Source organism: Oryzias latipes, chromosome 11 (assembly GCF_002234675.1).
Source record: "Oryzias latipes chromosome 11, ASM223467v1".
Lineage (NCBI taxonomy): Eukaryota > Metazoa > Chordata > Actinopteri > Beloniformes > Adrianichthyidae > Oryzias > Oryzias latipes.
In genome coordinates, this window is record NC_019869.2 from 7,941,176 (window position 1) to 7,963,030 (window position 21,855).

Sequence of the window (21,855 nt, forward strand, 5' to 3'; positions counted from 1 at the left end):
TGAGCACATCTTTACAGAAGAAAGAGGATACAGTAGACTTAAGAAAATTACATAGGATGGTTAAGTGAGGGACATAAAACAATAAGAATGCTATGTTGCTTTAAGGGAGTAGTTCAAATCAGTTTTGATTAATGATCAGGAGGTTCTCCTAAGGGACTAGGCAGCTACAGCTGGAGTGACCAAGCAGATTGGAAGAAAGGAACTTGGTGCCATCATCAACGAGGTGGTGGACTAAAACATTGACCAAGAAAAACTGAGATACCCAGACGACTTAAGACAACAGACAAGATAATAGGGAGATTTAAAAGGTGAAAAAGAAGATGGCAGAGGCCTGTAACGAGTATTCAAATACTCAGATATTTGCGATCTGAGTACATTTTCTACACCCGGGATTGCCAATTGGCGATCTTTGTAAATCTAACAGAGTACTTCAGACAATGCAATTATTTCTGTAAAATGCAGAACAATGTTGGATTTTAGGTACATAAACTAATTAGGTGGATTCTCACCTGTAGTAAATAAAACAAAGTGTTGGTGATGCTTCTCATTTTAAAAACTAAAGTTATCAAGTGTTTTAAAAAAAAAAAAATACAATGAATTTCAGTTTATTGAATAAGTTTAAAAAATCCTAATTAGTTTTAAAAACGTAAAAAATAATAGGCTCAAAAACTAGAATAACAAAATTAAAAAAGGAATCGATAAAATATGATAATTATGAATTCAAGAATATTACAAGTCTTGAGATCAATTTCTTGAAACAAAATCTGTTTGTAAAAAATGTCTGTTGAAAACACTGTTGTCAGTTTAGTTTAAAGGACTGTGAGTGTTTTCTTTCTAGTGGTTCCAGAAGCATTTTTATTTAAGCTGTGTCTTTATTTAATATCTTCTAGTCATCCATCTACTGGAACTGTAATCAGTGAAACTTTGAGGAAAAGAAAACTGTGCAGATCAGTTTCCAGATTTGTTGCTAAATGATCTAAAGTTTTGTTTACAGCTGAAGTTGAAATTTTGTTTAAAGTGATGAATATCATTTCAGACATATTTAGATTAAAAAGTAAGAATTGTGGTAAATTATTTTATCTTAAATCGATCAACTCCCAAGTAATCATTCACAAAAGTTATGCCAAATTATTGACATTATAAATAAAAAACATGCACAAAACTATCCTTATGTTACTTTTTTTTATTGTTGACTTTTATAGATTTCCTCAGTTATACTGTTTATTAGTTATGTATGAGGTAACAAATTCTTTTGATCAAAATTCTACATAAATAAAAAAGGTCTTTCTAGAATTTGTATTCATTAAACTTGTTTCTAATCTTATATCCCATTTGCAAAGTTTAGTGTTTGTGATTGCCGTTAAATGCAATTAACTGAGCACAATCAGTTCAAAGTTTTAGAGCTAAAAGCTGCTTCTTAGTTTAGCTACAGTACAGCTGTTTGCTAAAAACCACAAAGTCACTTTTTTTTGTCTGCAGGTAAACAGATGTAAACACACACTGGCAGAGGTAATCACTCAGGAACATGATGGTCTGCACCTGTACAGGCACATGTGCCTGAAAGCAGTTATCAATAGATCAATTGTTTTGCACGCACACATCTCCCTAACCATGATTACATTCAATTGGCGACAGCAATGGTTGATCAATACCCTAATTTCCTCCCAATCGATAAGCAGCCAGAGCAATAAAACGCTGTTATGATTCAACCATCTATAAGCATGTGGGAGAGTTACAAAGAGCCCAACAAAAGGTAATGAGTTAACTCTGCTGTTATACAGGACATTTGCTTAAGACGATACGCTTGTGGCACCCAAACAAAACCAAAACTAGGGATAGTACTTATTTATGTTGAGTGTCAAAACAACAGTAACACCTCCATCTTCTACTGTTTTTCCATATAAAGTAAACATTTTTTTTATAAATAAAAATGTTGGAAACAGTCAGCATGTAAAAAAAAAAAACATACTTAGTTGAATAAATTATTAATAAACCTTGGTTACACTCCCAACACTTTGATTACTGCAGCAGAAAGTGGCCAGCTGCCCAGCATTTAATGGTGTACATCAGCTTTAATTCCCCTTCTTCTGAGACATAGAACAATAGGTTTTTACTGAATAAATAAGGAAAAATTCCAACCCTGAATTAAAAAAAATAAAATACATGCAGTAATGTGACTCACATGATTGTTGGTGGTTCAGATCCCTCTACTTCAAGGTAGTCATACTTTTCCTCAGTCTGGAAGTCTGTAAAGATGACAGAGATGGTGTCTCCAGGTTCGGCCAATAGGATCCAAGTACAGTCGGCTTGGTTACCATAGTTGCCGGGGTAACCTGGACTGGTCACCACCCCAGTGCCGCCCCTCACAGTGCCCCCACATGTGTCCTCAGCTGTCAATCAAATCAGAGTGACAAATAGAAAACCTGGGTTAGGGAGAGGAGGAGGGACTGAGGGGGCGGACTTTTAAAAAAAATAAGATTTGGGGAAAATTTGTCTCATTTTATCATTCAGGTTGAGTCAATTGTGAAATTAGTTTTAGTGGATTAAAGCATGTTAGCCTTAATCACACTATACCTGGAATAGTTAAAATGAGAAGTCAGCCAGCCCGATTCCCCAACTCTCCCCCTATAGGATATATTTTTATATATATACTTGTTTAAGTTACAATAATTTAGTACAATGCTCTTCTCCAGATTCTGAGTGTTATTTTGTGGCTTGATTGTTAGAAATGGATGACTTTCCGCAAACTATAAGCAAACCATATTGGGAAAGTATGGAGCTCTCACACCACACTTTAAACATGGGATACATCTGAGCAGTCTCCACAGTAATGGACTGTCAGTTCTGCACCCTTAGCCAGTGCAGTTTACAGAATTACTATTTTCTTTGAGCCACGTAGAATTTGGGTAGAGTTTGGAAAATAGGCTGCAGTTCCCCATCACACTCTGCTGTCCTCTGTCCCAGTGATCCGCTCTCGTCTCCTCCAATCACCACCTAGGAACTCTGGATTTAATTGGTTTCCAATTTGATGATTCAATGTCAGTCTGTCGTTTAAATTTCCAGTTGTTTCAGAACAAATTTAACAGATGTGATGATGGATTTTGGCTATTTTTCTTCAGTTGTTTATCACATCTGATTGATACCATCATGTAATTGATCGCACTGTATAACAGATAAAGACACATGGATTGCGCTGCGTACATGGCATAAATTATACACATATAATTTATACGGATTCACTCACTGAAGAAAAAAAAACATCCAACATTGGATCTTGTGTCACTGGGACAATGGCTGTGTGAAAAGTAGTTCTGGGCTAAATACTTGTCATAATATTTCTTTTGTGAATTAATCTTTTACAAAAAATGAATATTTTATTTCATTTGTCAGTTGTTGTTTTTTCCATAATTGAAAAAAACCCTTTTTCGGCCAGTATCCCAGTGATTAAAAACACAATGTTGAATCTTTTTTTTATTGAGTCCAACTGTAAACATGGTATAATTTTTATACCTGCATGGTTTATAGTGATAGATAACAGAAGAAATTTTGCACGTTCTCACAGCAAGCAGTTATTTTCCTACTCAACAGTAAGTGCAGTAAAGGACGGCACACGATTTCTGGAACTCTACAACCCATCACATATCATTATCATCAAGATTTGAAAAAAAAAAGGCTTAGGTGCAGCAGGTGTTTGTCATCCTCAGGCTGCACTAACTGATGTGATGGAAAAGACATCCTTTAGGAATGTAAAAACGAGCACTGTCAGGTGTACATGCACATGCTCATTCGAGGTCCATCAAGCAAAATGTAAAAAAAAAGGGGTGCATGTACTAATGGCAGACTCGTCCACATGATATCAAACACACATTAATCTGAGCAAACACAAGAACCTGGATTGGGTTTTTACAATTTGAATATGGAGCAACAAGAAAAAGAAAGTGGATTAAAAAAAACAACAACAATGGGAAACAATGAAATATTAATAAACTAGTAAGTGAAGTTAAGGACAGTCCACATTTTTGGTTGTTTTTCTCCTAACAAAAACGTAGCGTGCAGAGGTAAAATGTTTATGTATTGTCCCAAACTGCAGCAGATGACTGACAAGTACAGAAGTTTTTTACTAAGGAAGGCAGGCAGGGAGACAGACAGACCTTTCAGTTTCTCAGACACACATGTCTTTCCACTGCTAGACAGTCAAGGAGGTTGGTGTAAATGACCCAACACCCCAAGCCAAGACCTGTTGAGACCCCATCAAATTTGCAGGTGCAATGAAGCATTAATCTGCTTGTGTCAGTGGGAGGAAGTGCTGCTTGCAGGGTGGCAGCTGCCACTGGTTTATCATGACAACAGCAGGACATCTGTGAGGCCCAGTGGATGCAGACCTGCACCTCCAAACACATATACAGAGAAATGTACGCATGCATGCCCACAAACACACCTCTACCAACCCTCCAGGCTTTTCATGTGCCACTGTCAGTTGACAGGCGAGTAAAATTCCCTTGGGTTCACTGATGTCTAGATCTAGGTGAAATGCATGTTACAAAGCTGAAATAAAAAAGAAAAACCTTGCTACACATTTAGCAAAGCTTTTATGCATATTTTTTTTTTGTACATTGCTTTTACGTTATCATTCACCTATTCTACAATCTGTACAAGGTACACCGGAAAATACAGTGCAAGTGTCATTTAGGTCTTGTCTATGTCCTTTACCACCAGAGATGTCGCCAGAGACACATATATAAAACATGCTCTTTGACGCACTAGAACTCTTTGAACTTTTGTGGGATCAACGTGAATCAGATGATTCTGATGCGGATAAAAGTGACTTTTCAAACTGGCAGATATGCAACAGTAACATCAACTGTTGCGTAACAGTGCAAAGCCGCTTTTCTCCATGACAGAAGCAGCTGACTTACATGGATTGCTTAAAAACGTAACTACTGTAAAGTGTTGAACGATTTCAGAATCTATTGAAATTACATTAATTGCATAAACGGTTGGATCTGCTAGATTGTCAACTCTACGCTCCAGTGTTAAAAGGCTAATCCGGCATTTACAGTAAATCCGCGTTTATGTAGGTTCTCCCATTAAAGTGTAGCTCGCACATTTTTATGATCGTTTTCAGGCTCGGGACGTACAAAACGCGCATCTATTGAACACACGTTACAAGTTAAACCAAGTTGAACTTTGAAAAATCAAGAACTCAGATTTGGTAGTGATTTATGGATTTTAATTCACAGAAGTGCCAACCGTTTAAAAATTGATAATGGAGGGCTGCACGGTGGCGGAGTGGTTAGCGCTCTTGCAGCAAGAAGGCCCCGATTCAAGTCCCGGCTGGGGGACCTGAAGCAGAACATCAATGGATGACCTTTGGTGGAGTTTGCATGTTCTCCCCGTGCATGCGTGTGTTTTCTCCGGGGACTCCAACATTTCACACCAAACCCTAGTATGCCAAGCCCTAGTATTGGGTAGCAAAATTCCAGTGCAACCACCGTATGCTGTTCAATACATGTTTGAAAGCTCATTGCCAAATTGTATTGCAATAATAAACTAGTTTTTGCTATTCTTGCCTGAAGTTTTCTATTTTTTCTTCAAAAACATTTGTCTGTGCATCATGTTCCAAATTTAAAATATACATTAAGAAAATAAAATACAAATGTGTCAGTTGTGTGAGTTTTATACTGTCTTGTCTTTGTTTTCAAAAGGGCAACTCGAGTAGGCTAAAATCGTGCTGTGACGCACCGGCCTACACAAGGAGGGAAAGCACGTTTCCAGGGCGTTGTTTGTTCTCGCCTGAGCATCCGAAGAAGACAGAGTAGGAGAAAAGTAGAGTTGGCATGCTGTCTTCATTTTTTATTACATCAGTGAATTGGTGCTGGCCTTTTCTCTGCCTTTGTGTCCTTTGCTTTTTTTCTGGCTGTTGTTGGAATGCCACCTCACCTTTCCTCACATCTCTACACCCTCTTCACTTCCTGGAATTGTTGCATCCAAAATGATTTTTTTTTTACTTTTTAACAGCCATTTTTTCTTTTACCCACCCCTCAATAATGATTATTTTCTGTCTTTTCTCTTTGCCAACCTGTCTACTTCTCAGTCATCACACCCTCTCAGTTTACTTTTTCACCCTCCCCTCCTCCAGAATCTCCCCCATCTTCCTCTCTCAAGCTCCGTCTTCCCCTCATGGCCTGGGGTGCTTTGATCACTTGTTCTTAGCCTCCTTATCTCGCCTCTCTTTCACCCATCCATTCATGCCTTCTTCCCCACCATGCCGTCATCAATATCGTAGTCATCTGAGGATTTTGTCTCTATCCTTCCTGGCTCGCTGTGGCTTTCTGGAAGATCTTCCTTTCTGCCTTTTACTCTAGATTTCGCGCTCACGCCATCTCTTTCTGCTGATTGATTTTTGTTCTTAATCGTTTTTTCTGGCCTTACCCCCTCCCACACACATACACACGCTTTCTTCTTCATGTCCCCATAACTTTATTCCTTCTGTCTGCATCCTTTTGATAGGCTGATCACTATCTCTTTCTCACACACACACACATAGATTTCAATCACAGAAAACCGCTTGTGCTGTCAGTCTTTAAGTATTATGGACCATCTACATCAACCCCTCCTGTCCTCTGTCTTCAGCCTGTATTCGTCTATCCCTCTGGATCTCTTATCTACCCTCACCGATCCATCCATCAACCTCCCGCACATATACTGTACCACAATATAATTTGCTAACACTCTTTTTGCAGCGACATTTTATGTCTCATTTTTACCTGCCAGAACAGACCGGACAAACATTAATGAAAGTGTTTACCAAACTAACACATGCACCCTTTTGGATATTTGACGACATTAAAATGATTTAAGGTACAGCCTTTTTCTAAAAGCCTTTCTGCTATGCGGCAGATTGGATTCCACTAGTGGTCTTAGTGTCACTTTCAGCATCCAGTCAAGCCCATTAATCCATTTCTTAACTTGCTGTTTCCCTTTTGGGGTCAAGGAGGTGCTGGAGCCTGTCCCGGCTACTTTCGGGCGAAGGCAGGGTACGCGTAACCCTTGTGCCATCTTAGATAGCCCTTACATTGAAGTGTTCTCCCTACCATGGCAAAGGTGGATAAAGGTGGAAAGATTTCATGTAATCCATAGACACCAGTGAAGATCACAAATCATTGAAGAAAAAAGGTTCAGCGCACTGTCTAGTGGGTCTGGATGACCCAACTCCCAATGGTAAAGTGCATAGGATAGCACAAGGGTTAATACAGATTGCCAGCCTGTCGCAGGGCCAAATAATCACACATAAACACCAATGGGCTACTTAAGAGTCACCGATCAACCTATGAAGCATGTTTTTGGACTGTGGGAAGAAGCCGGAGTGTCTGGAGAAAACCCCCACATGTACGCGGAGAGTATGGAAAAGCTCAGCTGGGATTTGAACCAGGGTAAAAGCACTCTGCCACCGCGCAGCCAAGCCAGAATTGGCAATACTGAGATTTCACTTTTAAAACCACCAAATCCTCCAAAATGGTACAATATGAGACAGTAGGGACTAATGGACATTATTTGAAGGAATCCACCAAATTTATAATAAAGCTCAAAAAGAAAAAGGGAATTGCTTATTTTAAGAAGTTACATGCAGCAGAAGTTTTCCCTAAAATCTAGAGAAACCACTCTGCAATCATTCATCAACACTGGAAGAAAATTGCGGCAGTATACAGTTGTGAGTGGAAGTCATCCTCCATCTTCAAAACACGAGACGGGAACATTGTTTTTCAAATAGATGATGCAAAAACGCAACATTATAACTTGTTTTTGGAAAGTGTTGCATTTTTAAAAATGTGGGGACAAAAGTAGCCAAAAGGAAAGTCACAATTTCAATCTAAAAGTGGAGAAAAGCTAAGCGACAGTTAAGAAACCATTATTCATTCACACTTAAAAAACAAAACAGCAGACCTTTAAAGGTCTCTTTTCATCAAGGTGAAACATTTGGCCCTGTGATTGGACTTATTTTCCCTGTTGGAAGGTGGTTTAGGGACCACTAATCAGCTTTTGAGACTACCACCACACAGCCTCGGTTTGACAGTATGGCTTATCTGAGTCTTGCATTCTCTATTGAGCAAATTCTCCTTCTGTGATGGAGTTGTTTTTCTCCCTCATGGTGAACAGAGCTTGATGTAATGATCTTTTGATGGTGTGGTAATTTTTGGTCTGATTGATCGTGCTTTGGATAAAAGAGATCCAGTTTAATCAAAGTGTTTTAGAGTGCCATGGACTGCCCCTTGAGAAACCTTCCATCTAGCTCTGATTTCACACAGAGAAAGCCCATCTTGGCTCTGAATAACAATTTGACTACTGACGCTTTCACTTAGTTCTGATGCCATGTTTCTCACCATCACAATGCTTCTTAGTAAGGCGCATCCTGCTGGAAACTTCAGGCACCGCTATATTAATAGCAGATGAGCACAGGGTGCATGTTGATTAACTTGATGGAGGATCTGCTGAAAGCAGCTGCTGGGATAATCAAATCTGAGTGGAGGTGATGCCACTCAACAAAACATGACCTTTTGCAAAGAGAAGATAATGTGGTCAATGCTACTTTTATTGCTAACTTTAACATGGACATGAACCATAGCCTTATGTAATGAAATCTCACCATTTTCATGTATTGATGAAAGATTCCAATGTAAAATTATGGGTTGTATTTTATTTATTTACTCTATTCCTTTTGAAGAGGCTTCACCCTTGCTGTAGTGTAGACATTGGATTGTTCCATTTTGGAATCCTTAAGATCACTCACTGGTATGTCTTTCAGCGACATTGTTTAAACTAATCTAGTTTCTCTCTGAATTAATATGAGTTTGTGTGTAAATGATATAGAAAGTGATGCATCAATAGAACAGCATTGTACCATCTGGCCTCATGTTTCTTGGCTGCTATTTGACTGTACAGAGAACATATGGGCTAAAGGCACCCTTGATTTGCCAAATGTAAAGCCATCTGGATGCAAAATAAATTACGATAGATGACATTTTGTTTTGCATTTACGTAAAGGTTATGTAGCACTGCAGTGTTCTTCAAAAAAACCACAGAGGATCAGGAAGTTGTTGTTTTTTTAAATGATCATTGGATTAAAGACTTCATTGTTGCTCTTGGGAACAAAAGAGGTGTTATTTTGCCATGATTAAATCTGTCAGATTAGGAATTAAAAATTGTTGGATGGCAAGGATAATCTTTTCACGAGTATTTTGTGTATGCAAGCACATAAAAATAGTTTTGAGGCTACAAAGAGAGCTGCTTCATCTTTACCTTCACAAACTGATCTTGATTGGACTGTCAGACCACATTGAATGTAGGGAAATGTGGGATTCAGCTTTGCATGACTCATCTGTGTAGTCATCTGCAACTTTTATCATTCTTTCCTTTTACCTCCCACATTCTGTATTTGGCCACTGCATTTCTGTGTCACCTTTAGATTTACTAGAAACAATGCGATGACTTCTTCAGAGTAGCATTATTTTTGTTTTTTTTAATGGAGCCTCTTAGAGATACAAACACAGGAAGGATAATGTCTGACGTTAACCACAGAGTAAAGCCAGGAGTGGGACGGTCACCTTCACTGCAGTCTACTGCTATGTTATAACAGCTCTTTGGTCCTCATTAAGGACAAAAAGTACCAAAAATTATAAATTTCTGGTTTTCTGTCTTCCTGGTAAACAGAGCAGGCGAAATCCAGCATGGGGTCTTAGTTAATTCATATCAGAATTTGTGGTTGACAGTTCATTGTCGATATTTGTTCATTTTGAACACTTTGATTTGATCCAATTCACTGACCTAAAATGCATCCAGGACATCTCTAGCCAAAACTTCAACCAGTGTGACTCAGAGAGAAATACCTGAGTGCTGAACAGTGCAGATGAACTTTTCCAGATTCCGCCTAATTCTTTCAAGATAATCAAGCGTAAATGAAATATGTGTACAAACAAGTAAACAAGAATGAATGTCAAATCCATTCACATTTTAGTTTCCTAAAGTTCAGCCCACTGTTGTTTTTCCATATTAAAATAATCCAAAGGGAACATTGATAGAACATTCTAGCACACTGTATGGTCACATGTCTTTGCTAAATTCAAAGGGTTTACAAATATTGGACTGGAATGATGCACTGATCAGTTTTTGCTGTCATCACATGTGTGTTGTCTGCTGTGATGGTACTTGGTCATTTTTACGTTATAGTAAAATAAACCTACAATATCTCAATACAAATATTTTCCAATTTCGATATAATCAATTTTAAAAAACGTTTATAACGGTATAGGTTGATTCAATTCAATTAACAACTTGCCTCGGACAGATTGACCTGGTTAGATTGTAGGAATATAAATTGATTAAATGATTTTTAAGTCCATGAATAGTTATACCCCTAGGTCTTAGCTATTCATCACCTTTTAACACTAAAGTACTGTCAAGGGAAATTATGTGTTTGTTTGTGTGTCTGTGTACATTTAAAGAAACTTGTTTTTTTTGTTTTGCTTAGATAGTATGCCTACTTTAAATTGTAGATGAAGGTTTTATACTTGTTTATTCCGTGCTCTTTTTTTCAGAGAGTATATAGTATATTTTTACAGTTTTCAGCATCTGAAAAATAATTAATGCAAAATGTTTCTTGTAATCCTGGTCTTCTTCAGGGGTTATCTATATGTTGAATTGGTAATGCAACAGACTGCATTAACCCTTGTGCCATCCTAGGCACTTTAACATTGGGAGTGGGGTCATCTAGACCCACTAGACAGTGCTCTGAACCTTTTTTCTTCAATGATTTGTGATCTTCACTGGTGTCCATGGATTACATGAAATCTTTCCACCTTTATCCACCTTTGTCATGCTAGGGAGAACACGTCAATGTAAGGGTGGGGTCATCTAAGATAGCACAAGGGTTAAACAAAAATCAAATAAAGCTTGATCTCCAACATAAAAAAAAGGTAGAACAGTTTTCAGTTAGAATCTGAAGCGACTTAAGTTGAAACACAGATAAGGCAAAAATAAACTCATTGTCCCAAAGAGGTTGGTGAGAAGACCTGAAAAAGGTCTTTATAAAGCAACAAAAATGTGCGCTTGTCCACAGAGACACACAACTACTGACCATGATGACTTTGAGCTCCCCCTACCATCTGTCTACAAATCAAAGAACAGATGCTGTCTGCCAGTTGACTAAAAGCTGATATTAGGGTCAATTTGGGCAGAAGAGCAAAAATAATGTTAGATCAACAGACGGCGTCTCTAAATGGAGAAATGATTGATGAATAGATTGCCAACTGTTGTTTTTCATGACTTTGGCTATATGAATCCTATTTATATTTTTGGTTGGAAATCAAAAAAGTGTTTTAAATGTAAACTTTAGCTTTCAAAAAACTTGTTAGATGAGGATGATCCATGCCTCCATTTTACCCTGAACTTCATTGGATACAAATATATATTTTTTGTATCATAAAAACATTACTAGAATTGTTACACACTTACAGCAGTCTAAAACCTAGATTATGAACAACTGTTTCCTTACGTGTTGCTGATATTTGTGTTCCTTCCATGATGACTGCATGACTTTGTGACCATGCTGTGACTTCAGCTGGTGATCATGTCATAAAATATGTGACAAAATTATGCAGGCAGAAATCACAAGTATCATGTTTTTAGCACCTTGGGGGGGGGGGGGGGGGGGGGCAAACACATCAGACACACATTTGAAAAAGAAGATTTATAAATGGAAAAAAAAAACATTTTTTCTTGGTTTTGCTACATCAGATTTCTTATCTAACCACCCAAAAAAGGGTTTTAAAGGTCATACATTTCAGGCTTTCAGGTCCTCACCTGGAGAGTTAGTGTCCTGGATTTCTTTGTTTTTTTTCTGTGTTTTTTGTCCACCATGTTTCACTGAGCATGTGCTCACCTGCGACAGCTTCTATGTTTTATTTTTTATTTGTGTGCGTCTGCACCCTCTTTCATGAATGCGCTCTCATCCGTGTGTAGAGAGACCGAAAAGAAAGGAAAGAGATGCTCGGTGTCACTGAGTGTTAAATGTCACCTCTGACTACTCAACAAAAAAGCTTCACATGGACTGTTTAACGCATGATGGCGCTGACGAAATACAGTGCACACTTGTATCTCATTTTTAAAGCCCCCTGTTCTCCTGCTCTGTCCTCTCCACTGAAATAGTTTACTTTTCTTAGGGCTAAATGGTTAGGTAATATCCAATTTGCATTTAGCCTATTAATTCCCACTTAAAAATCCCAAAATGTATATATAAAAGCATTGCAACTAGACTTGATTGATTAACACTTGATATTTTCTTATAATGGAGATTCATTCTGTAATCATTTTTATCAAACCCTTTTTTTTTCTGCACTAACCAGCGTTTTCTAGCGGTGTGTACTTATGGAGTATAGCGCCTAACTATCTTCCTAAAAGGCCCAAAGCGCTTTACAGTGACAGTCCCATTTGCCCACGCACACACACACATTCACACACTGATGGAGGCTCCGCTGGCGCCAACCTCTAACCACCAAGAGTAATGTGAGGGTTCAGTGTCTTGCCCAAAGACACTTTGACACATGGGCAGGTTGGGCAGGACCCAAACCTGTGCAATCAGAGGTTGACCGTTCTACATCTGCAATAACTGAGCTATTATCATTACAAATAAAGACCACACTAAATATTCTACTATAGTACTGATCACAACTGCTTTGTTAGAAAGGACGTGAGCAAAAACAAATGGATAGTAATAGATTAAAGAAAAGTAAACTCATAATAATGCCTCTGTCTTTCTGCGAAGAATTATAACTGTCAACAAGTATAGTTAGCATTAATTATGTACTGTCACAACTTCATATGCTGTGTGTTTACTGTGTTGATAGTTTCTATCTAATATCCTTATAAAGCGGAACTTCAAAAAGTATTTTTCAAATGCTTGACAGGTCATCTGCATTCTGAAAGGGTTTTAAAAAATCCTCTGTAGTATATTCAGGTTAAAATATGTTCTGCAATATATGCAAAAACAAATCAACCACACTCAACGCTCTGATCAGCTTACAAATGTACAACTTGCAGGCACAAACTTTTAATAAAGAAATACGGTTGAATTATGTCTCCTAAAAAATGTATTATAGTTTCCAACTGCTTTTATTTACTTAGGTCTATCTTCCTGTAGCTGACCGTTGACTGTCTATGAAAGCTGGACTCAGTGACCCCATCCGCTCCAAACAGGAAGTACCTGTTGGCTCCAAGAAGCCAATTCCAACAGACTTCCATCTAAAAAGAAAAAGCTCTTACTCACTCATTCTCTTTGTCATAATAACCATTCTTATTCTGCTACCTTTTTTAACATTATCTTGTTAATCCTATTTTTTTTCATGTGTTTTCTGTATTGAAAGTTATAAACTGGCCAATCAATAAAATAATATGTTCATACGTCAGACATTAAAATTACAGAGAGATTGTTTGTAGCTTGCTTTCAAGTGGTAGGAGTGTGGACTTCCAACAAGCTCACTCCTGGTTGGTGAGAGTGGTTGCCATAGAAATAACAATTCAGACAGACTGAACTCACTACATCACTACTTTCTGATGTTATCTGGCTCAAACATGGCAACTCAATTGTATTCCATTGGTTGGGGACTGAAGTAAGTCCTTTGCTGTGGGTACGTCACACTCACTCATACTAATGTACAGTCAACATCAACCCCCAAATAAAGCCCCTATGTATGCATTAACCTGTACTTTCCAATTACATTTTTAATTTTATTTTTTTATATTTTTGCTCTAGTTATTCAAGTTAGGAAGTGGTCAATCAGATGCCTAAAAAAAAGTAGGTGGTGCCTGCTGGTCCCCGCATCGAACGTTTGAAACATTTGACAGATTCTCGCGATCACTACTGATTGGCAAGAGTAATTGCCATAGAAACGATGACTCCCGAACAACTTCCACCAATCCCTGCTTACTAATGCCGCCTGGCTCTAACATGGTGCCATCCATAAACCAAAAAAATGCCGACTTCATTTGTTTAGAGCCTGAAGTAAGTCATTTCCTATGAGTGATGTCACACTCACTCTATCCAGTTCTGTTATACAGCCAATGGAACTGAGACCGCCAAAGAGCCCACTCACAACTCACTAAGGATTATCATATAGTTGTTTAAAATTTAAAAGGCTTAGTGTCTATGGGCCAAGCCTTAAACTTCCAGAATTAAGCATGTTTGAAAACATACTTCAATAGAACATACAACAGAAATGGATGTGCTTACCGGCGCTTTTCAACATTTCGTTCCCCTCTGAGGCGTGTTTGTTGTTAGCTATGTAACTCATTGCTCTGGTGTGTTTTACAGCGAAGACACATCTTTTAATTTGACATGTTGTGATTTGCACAAAGGAACATAAATGAAACTGCAAAACAGTGATGAAAAGGCTGAATAGAAATTTTATTAGGAGTAAAAGTAACAACATTTTTTCCAATAAAATAGCAAAGCAAAAGTGGCCAAACATAAAAAAAAAAACTCTTCTAAAATACTCTACAATTCATCACTGGCACTTTGGGTGTTGGTGAAAACATGTAAAAAATCCTACTATTCTGCCACTTGCATTTAAGTCCAAGTTAAGTCCAACACAACTCTAAAAAAAAAATGTTTTAATGGAATCTGATGGCTTTGGCCATGACATGTTTTCTTCATCCTCATTGTTCTAAACAAGGGGTGTCAAACTCATTTTGGTTCGGGGGCCACATTCAACCCATCCGATCTCAAGTGGGCCGGACCAGTAACAAAGCAAAATAACAGCTTTGTTTTTGTATTGTTTTTTTCTCAGTTGAAAAAAATACCTCAACCGACATATTAGCCTAATCACTTATTATTTCACATTCATTTACAGTGGCCAATGGATCTCAAATAAACTGCATTTCATAAAATAAAATTGTTTTAAGAAAAAAATTGGTTTTGGTCTGTAGTCAATGTTATACAGACTGAATATTCTACATCTGACACCGAAGCAATCCTGATATTGAACTCAAGATGGGCTATGGGGGGAAAAAATGGAACACCCTGCCTAAAATGTAAATGTGCAACTCAATGAAAAATTAAACTAAGTTAAACTTGCATGATTTGACAGATTTTGACAGACTTATGTTGGCAAGGGTCGCTAGCTTTGTGGGGCAAAAGACTTCTGCAGCATTGGTCCATAACTTCAACATCTGAAAAGGGTTTGGATGTTTGCACCAACTTTTTTGCAGTAAATAAGGCAGCTGTCACTGCTACATTACAGACGTCACGGCTGCAGTTAATGCAGACGGTTGTTTTTCAGTCCAGATAATAGTTGGTACATTTTTCTTAACTGACGCTGCAAATGTTGAAACTTTTCTTTATGGTGAGTCTCATAGTGGTGCTGAATGTTATATTCTTTGAGCACTGCAACATGTTGATGACATACCAAGCATGCATTTGTTTTCAGACCCGTGAATAAATAAAACTCTTTCCATTTTTCCTGGAAAGCTCGGCACTCCACTTCAACCTTTTTTTCTTTTTGACAAAATTTTGGTCATTAGGGTGTCACTACTAATCATTCTTTTATCAACATAACAGCGCAGAGAACCAAACTGCATCTTACCCAGACGCAGAGCTGTTAGGTTTCACTTTTGGCACGTGCAGAGATATGCTGTATCACCTGTTTTGCTTTTTCTTTGCTCCCCCTAGTGGCGGAATTGCGCATTTCGGTTATTTCTTAAAAAAAGAATAACTCCCCACTTGAAATTTTTACTCTTCAAAAGTGGGCTGGATTAAACCATCCGGCGGACCGGATACGGCCCATGGGCTGTATGTTTGACACCCCTGCTCTAAAGTTTGCGGGATGCTTTTACTTTGAAAAAAAAGTCACTTTGTGTTTGCCCTGTATTTGGCTGTAGCGCCAGTTGTTCACAAATGCAATCATGCAATACTGAGGTGATATTTACGTTTTTTTGAGAGCGAGAGTCAACGGCAACTGATTCTAATGCCTTTTATTGTATCTGTAGCACAACTAGTGCAGGTTTTCATGGTTCTAAATGCACAGAACAAAAAAATTGTCAAAAGTTTATTTATTTATTTTATGTTTGCAAATCCTACTGTTAATAAAGGATTTCTAAAGCAGTGTGTTAAACTTGGGTGGAGCTTAAAACTTCATAGGGCAAGGAGAAGGATGATGAATGCTTGGCCTAACAATGAAAACATTTTTTTTTAAGTTTTCTTTGTGCATTTATGTATGTAAATGTGTATATAGACTATTTAAACTTCAGGATCAGTTAGTTTAAAAATGACTTAAAATCACTAGTTTGTATGATTTTGTTCATGTGCGAGGGACAACAAAGTAAATCTGAATCGAATCTGAGTGTCCCTCCATAATATATTAAAATAAGGAAACTAGGGGCTCTCAGTGGAGGGAGGAGGGGTGTTGTACTTTATTCCCAGAGAAAAAAAAGAGTTGCCGACTTGTCTGACATTTCTGTCACCTCTTTCCGTAATTCTTTTTGCGTGCTCAACCTGATGCCCGATGTTTATCTCAATCAGTATAAGGGGTGGGAGTAGTGAGGAGGTGGGGGTTGTTAAATTATTGAACTTGTTCTACATGATTTATTCAGTTTGTGTTACTAGGTATGAAAAGTAAAATATAAATAAAAAATTGATTAGATTTATGTTTTATAACCTAAAGAGTAAAATGTTCTGCTTCCTTTTAAAATATTTTATTTAATTTTTTTGGCCACATCAAACCAAAAATAACAAATAATTATCTATGTTTCTATTGTTCTATCCATTGTTTTATGTTTTCAGCCCAGTGATATCAGCTAAGTCATTTCAGAAATGATAAATACCCTGCAAGACAGATGGTTGCTAAAAAACATTGGAGAATTTCTTTGTAAAATGCAATATAGATTAAGTTAGATAGCTCTAGTACATTCTCATCATTCAGCAGCAACTTTAAAGACTTTTCTGAGCAAGCTCATCTATAGAAAACATTCCGTAAGATAAATGTGACGGCATATCTGTTATGCAGCTGCCATAAAGCTGTGAATACTTCTGATAAGGCTTGAAAGGCAGAAAGTTAGTGAGGAATGTCTAAGAAGAAGACAAATTGGATGTAAACCAAAGGATGGGAGAGGAAAAACGGACTAACTAGAACCTAGAAAAGAAAAACCATGAAGAACAGGAAGAACTAATTAAAAGAAGAAAAAAGGATAAAGGAATTTTGAATAGAAATTTAAGATAAATTAGGATTATGTACATCAGTAACCAAAGCAAACATTGACACAGAAAAAAAGCAACACCAAAAACTAAAGAAGTGCAAAGATACAGGGAAAGTTTTCTACAGATTAAATATTTTTTTCCCAGGATTATTCCTCTAGGTAAAAAAAATAACTCACATGTAGATTTTAGATATGATAGTATGTTTTTTTCTGAAATGTGAAAGATTTGGTGTCCTCCATGATCAATTTTCATAAAGTTGGTAGATATATAGGTCTTTATTTGTCACTGTCACACATACATTGATATTAGAGTGCCTTCTGTTCAGTGCAACATTCATACCTAAAAAAACAAAAAAACCTACTACTAAAAAAAATAATAATACATAAAATTACATAAAAGTGATTCAATAGGTGTTAATGTGGTACTTTGCGCAATTAAAGGGGGACTAAGCAAAGTCCCCGACTGGTCAAAGTTCAACCGGAAAGAGTTGTTCAAGCTTGCATAGCTACGCATGAACGCTAAAGTTTTGAACGTGTTAGCCCAAAAAGCACATTTCCGTGTGTTTACATGGGCTTTGTACTGAAAGTGGCCGCTTGAACATGCGTTGCCAAGGGCGATATGAAAGTGGCGGTGGAGATGTAATCCTGATGTGTTTTGGTTGTAATGAAACTCATGAGCAAACTGCAAAAGGTTTATGGGAATTTACTTCTTCACTGCAACAAATGTTCAGCAAAAAGCAGATGGGGAATAAAATGTCTTATTTTAAGCATAATGTGCTAAAGGGGGGAAAAAAAAGTATAAAAAAAGCAACATTGCTTCTATGTCTAAAACTTTATGGCAAGTTTTAACTCTTAGGAAAAACAGTTAAACTATGTTAGGATCACCTTGATTTAAAGGTATATCTCTGGGAGTGAAGGAGAATACGAGAGGTCAGAAAGGTCTACAGAAAAATAATAAAAGAGACTTTTCCTGTTAATCTGTTTGGCGTAGGTGAACATTTATAATGAACAGAAATGCATCAAGTTCTGCAACTTAAAATGCAAAAAAAAAAAAAGATGACACAACACACATCAACTTTGAAGTTCGCTATCTTGCCCTTTTCCTAATCCATCTAACATGAACTTGCTGTCTTCCAGGAAAGAGCTACTTCAAGGAGTTTTAAATGCTCCAAAATCAATGCAGGTTGTGCTTTATGTGTGCGTTTGTATGTCCCCTACACACACATGGCTGTAAGTGGGTGGTGTGCATTTGTGAGTGCCTGCATGGGAGTGTGGGTTTGAATTATTTATGAAGCTAAAGTGCTCCGCTGGGAAAAACATAGTGCATCTTATTCACAACAGAGACATGTTTACAACAATCATTGCCTCACAAAGTTTAAGCTTCAAAAACTAAATCTGGCTTTTGCGAATATCCCACTGTTATCACATTAAAAACAAGGAAGAACATATGGGAAGTGGGGCATCTCACGTAAAAACAAAACCCTTTTTTAAAGTTGTCAGTATTTCCTGGAGCATTTATGACTTGTCTGCCACTTGTTTTGGGTAAAATATGTACATCTGTACCATTTAGTTTGTAGCAACTGGTGTAACCAAATAGACTAAATCCTTTGAAAACCATTTTAAATCCAAAACAGTATATGCACAAATTTTAAAGATATTAATGGTTAGATGGAATCTCTGTCTGGGGGTGGATATTCAAACCATTGACTGGATATAAGAACTAAACTGAGTGAGTGTGACGTCACCCATAAAAAATGGTTTACTTCCGGCTCCACCCAAATGAAGTCAGTTCAGTGGCCACTGTCGCTGCCCAATCTGTAACAGCTACCTAATCGGTCCACACATGCGCAAAACTGGGTCTACTTTCGCTAAAGAGTAAAGGATGGCGGGTGAGGAGGGTTGTAGAGGGTAGAGTAGTGGGAGGGGGGGGGGGGGGGGGAGCTGTGGTTGCCCGATGATCTCTGGGTTGCTTGGGTCGGGTGCCGGGGCTGGCTTGCTGAGACGGGCTCCGGCTGGGTGGTGGGTGGCTCATGGGTTCTCGGGGCCCTGGCTTTGTCCTTGGCCCGGGTCTCGGTGTCCGGCGCCTGGTACGGCTAAGCGCCTGTCCTGTGGCCAGGGGGCCCAAACGCCGGGTTCGCCTATGCCTCTCGGCGCCAGGGGGGCCCCTGTAGGGGGGCCCCCTCTGCGCCTGGCTAGGTGGGTGGGCAGTCCCCTCCTCCCCCCCTCCCGGGCTGCTTGGGTCCCGTCGCCTGGGGCGCTCCTGGCCTGGGGTTCTATCCCCCCCTCTCCTGGTCTGGCTGGTCGGGCTGGGAAGGATCTGGTTCCCCTTATGAACACATGGTTCACTTTGGAAGCGTGCATGTATCTCCACCCCCATGTGTACGTGCACACTACTCCCTGTTTGGTTTATCCCTCCTCCTAACCCAAAGTGTATTGATTGACAGAGACCTTCAGAATTTCACCTTTGATGTAATATTTGTCTTTCCAGCAGATCTGGTATAATTGTTACACATCTTAAAATAATAACTTGTTCAAATCAGTGCTTGTATCCCCCACATTCTCCACCTCTCTTTCTTTTATTCTCTTCCACTCCCACCCCCCCTCACATTCTTCCCCTCTCCCTCCCCACACACACTAAATGTAACAAATAAATAAAAAATAATAAAAAAAACAAAAAGGGGTTAATACAAATTTACACTCTGGTTTTTCGAAGATATATAACCTCTTTTTGTGATAGTAAAACCTGTCCAACACAAAAGGCCTTCAGCTCTAATCAGTTTGCTCAGTTGTTGGACAGAACAAGTTAATATTCTTAAGAGATTCTCTTATTCTTTATTCTCTTCTTTATTCTAAGAATTCATTCATAAATTACAATGAAGTTTTACAATCTTCAAACACAAAAATGACAAACTACGGGAGTAAATCTAAATCAAATTGCCATTACTGTCCATGTTGGAGCCAGACGATGTCAGTAAGTAAGTAGTAGTAAGTAGGTCTGAAAACACTTTGACCAATCATTAGTGAGTGAGCTTGTTGGAAGTCCACACCCCTACCACTTGAAAGTGTAGAAGCCCCTGGCTGCAGTGTCTGTTGTCTCTGGTTATGTCCAAATTCCCACCCTACGACTTAACTATTAAAAAACTAGATAGTGCAGCACTATGTAGTTTCCCTGAATTTTAAAAGCAATTCGGACACCATGCTCACTATTTTTATTTTATTTTTTTTAAACAGCGAATATGTCGTCATCAATTTCAAGTAGTTAAAATCTAAATGATGTCCAACACAAGAGGCCTTCCGCTCTCATCTGTTTGCCCAGCTGTTGGACAGGACAAGTTAAAAAAATAAAATAAAATAATCTAAATGATATGAGCGTTTGCAACGATTTATAGTCCACTGTCTTCTGAAGATAAAAATGTCGATGGTATATTAAAAAAAAAACATCAAAATACTTTTTTTTCCCAAAAACTATTCTGACGCAATGCATTGTGGTCTATATTCGCTGATCTAGTGAGCATCGATGCAAACTGGTTTTTCGCAGAGAGTTCTGGGAAATTTCTAGGGCACTCAATTTTGGAATTGTAGATTTGGACAGCACTACAAGATGGCAAACCCACTATATAGTGCCCAATGTCGTGAGAAGGGAAGGAATTCGGACACAACCTCAGTTAAATTTGAAGAAAGTTTAGCCTATTGAACTCCGCTCTCTTTCCTCAGAGTCAACTGTGCAGGCAAAGGTGCAGCTCATAAGCGAGTGTGCATACAGGTCTGAAGAGGGGAGTAAAGCTAGAATTAAGTGCACAGGTGAGGGTTGATCGTTGAGATGCAACTTGTAGCTTGTTAATAACGATGGGTTGATGCGAGATTTATTGTGAGGAGTTGTGTGTATCAAGTGTTGATTAGTTGTTTGCAAGTTTGGAAGTGGTTTTCTCTCTTGGTGTTTGTGATGACTTTCATTGTTTACCAGCCTGGAAAGCATGAGACTTGTTATTGTTGATCACTCTGCTGTTCTTGCACCTTTTCACTTCCCACTCAGTCCATAGTAATTGGCAGATTTTCGTTTTAATTTGAGAATGGGCTTGGGTAGTCTAGTTTGTGGGATTTCTAATATTTTTCTGATTAGGCGGTTCCCCGTAAGGCAGTCAGCATCAGGGGGTGGCTGGCTTCAACAGTCCTGAAGATGGGTCTGTTAATGCAGTGTTTTGTTTATTTAGGCCAAAATGTTAGTTCCCCTTTGTTTTTCCTCGTCTGTTTTCTTATTCTCTCACACATAGTCAAGCAGTGTGATGGGAAAAAAATTATGTACTTGAAGATGTTTTTGGTAAAAAACAAAACAAAACATGGAAATATTGTCAAAAGGAAGACTTTTGGTGTGATCAGTACAAGGCCGAACGAATAAAATCCTTAAACAGCTGGGCTTTAAAAAAAACCATGAGAATAGTTTCACAAGACAAGCAGTTTGAGAGAAAACTGAAAAAAGATAGCAAGCATGACAATCCTTAGATTGCTAGTAATAGTGAAGAAAGTCCAGAAAGCTTAGCTACAAGATCATCTCTTTCCTACCACTCCCAACAGTTTATCCAAGGTAATACCCTGGGTTGTTTCCTGGATCTGCCC

At 38.3% G+C, this 21,855-nt stretch overlaps 2 protein-coding genes across 7 annotated transcripts in view; one reads left to right on the forward strand and one right to left on the reverse strand.

The window, feature by feature from the left end:
- Positions 1 to 21,855, forward strand: part of LOC110015877 — a 755,614-nt gene that overhangs the window by 485,655 nt on the left and 248,104 nt on the right. The window lies entirely within an intron of this gene.
- The window catches only part of csmd3 (CUB and Sushi multiple domains 3), a 478,616-nt gene that overhangs the window by 252,906 nt on the left and 203,855 nt on the right, over positions 1 to 21,855 (reverse strand). For 2 of the 4 annotated variants that reach the window (XM_023959654.1, XM_023959653.1), the window contains exon 5: positions 2,183 to 2,390. In XM_023959654.1, the coding sequence (XP_023815422.1) occupies positions 2,183 to 2,390 (208 nt within the window). The remainder of the gene's footprint in view (positions 1 to 2,182; positions 2,391 to 21,855) is intronic. The other 2 variants (XM_023959655.1, XM_023959656.1) reach the window with 2 other exon arrangements.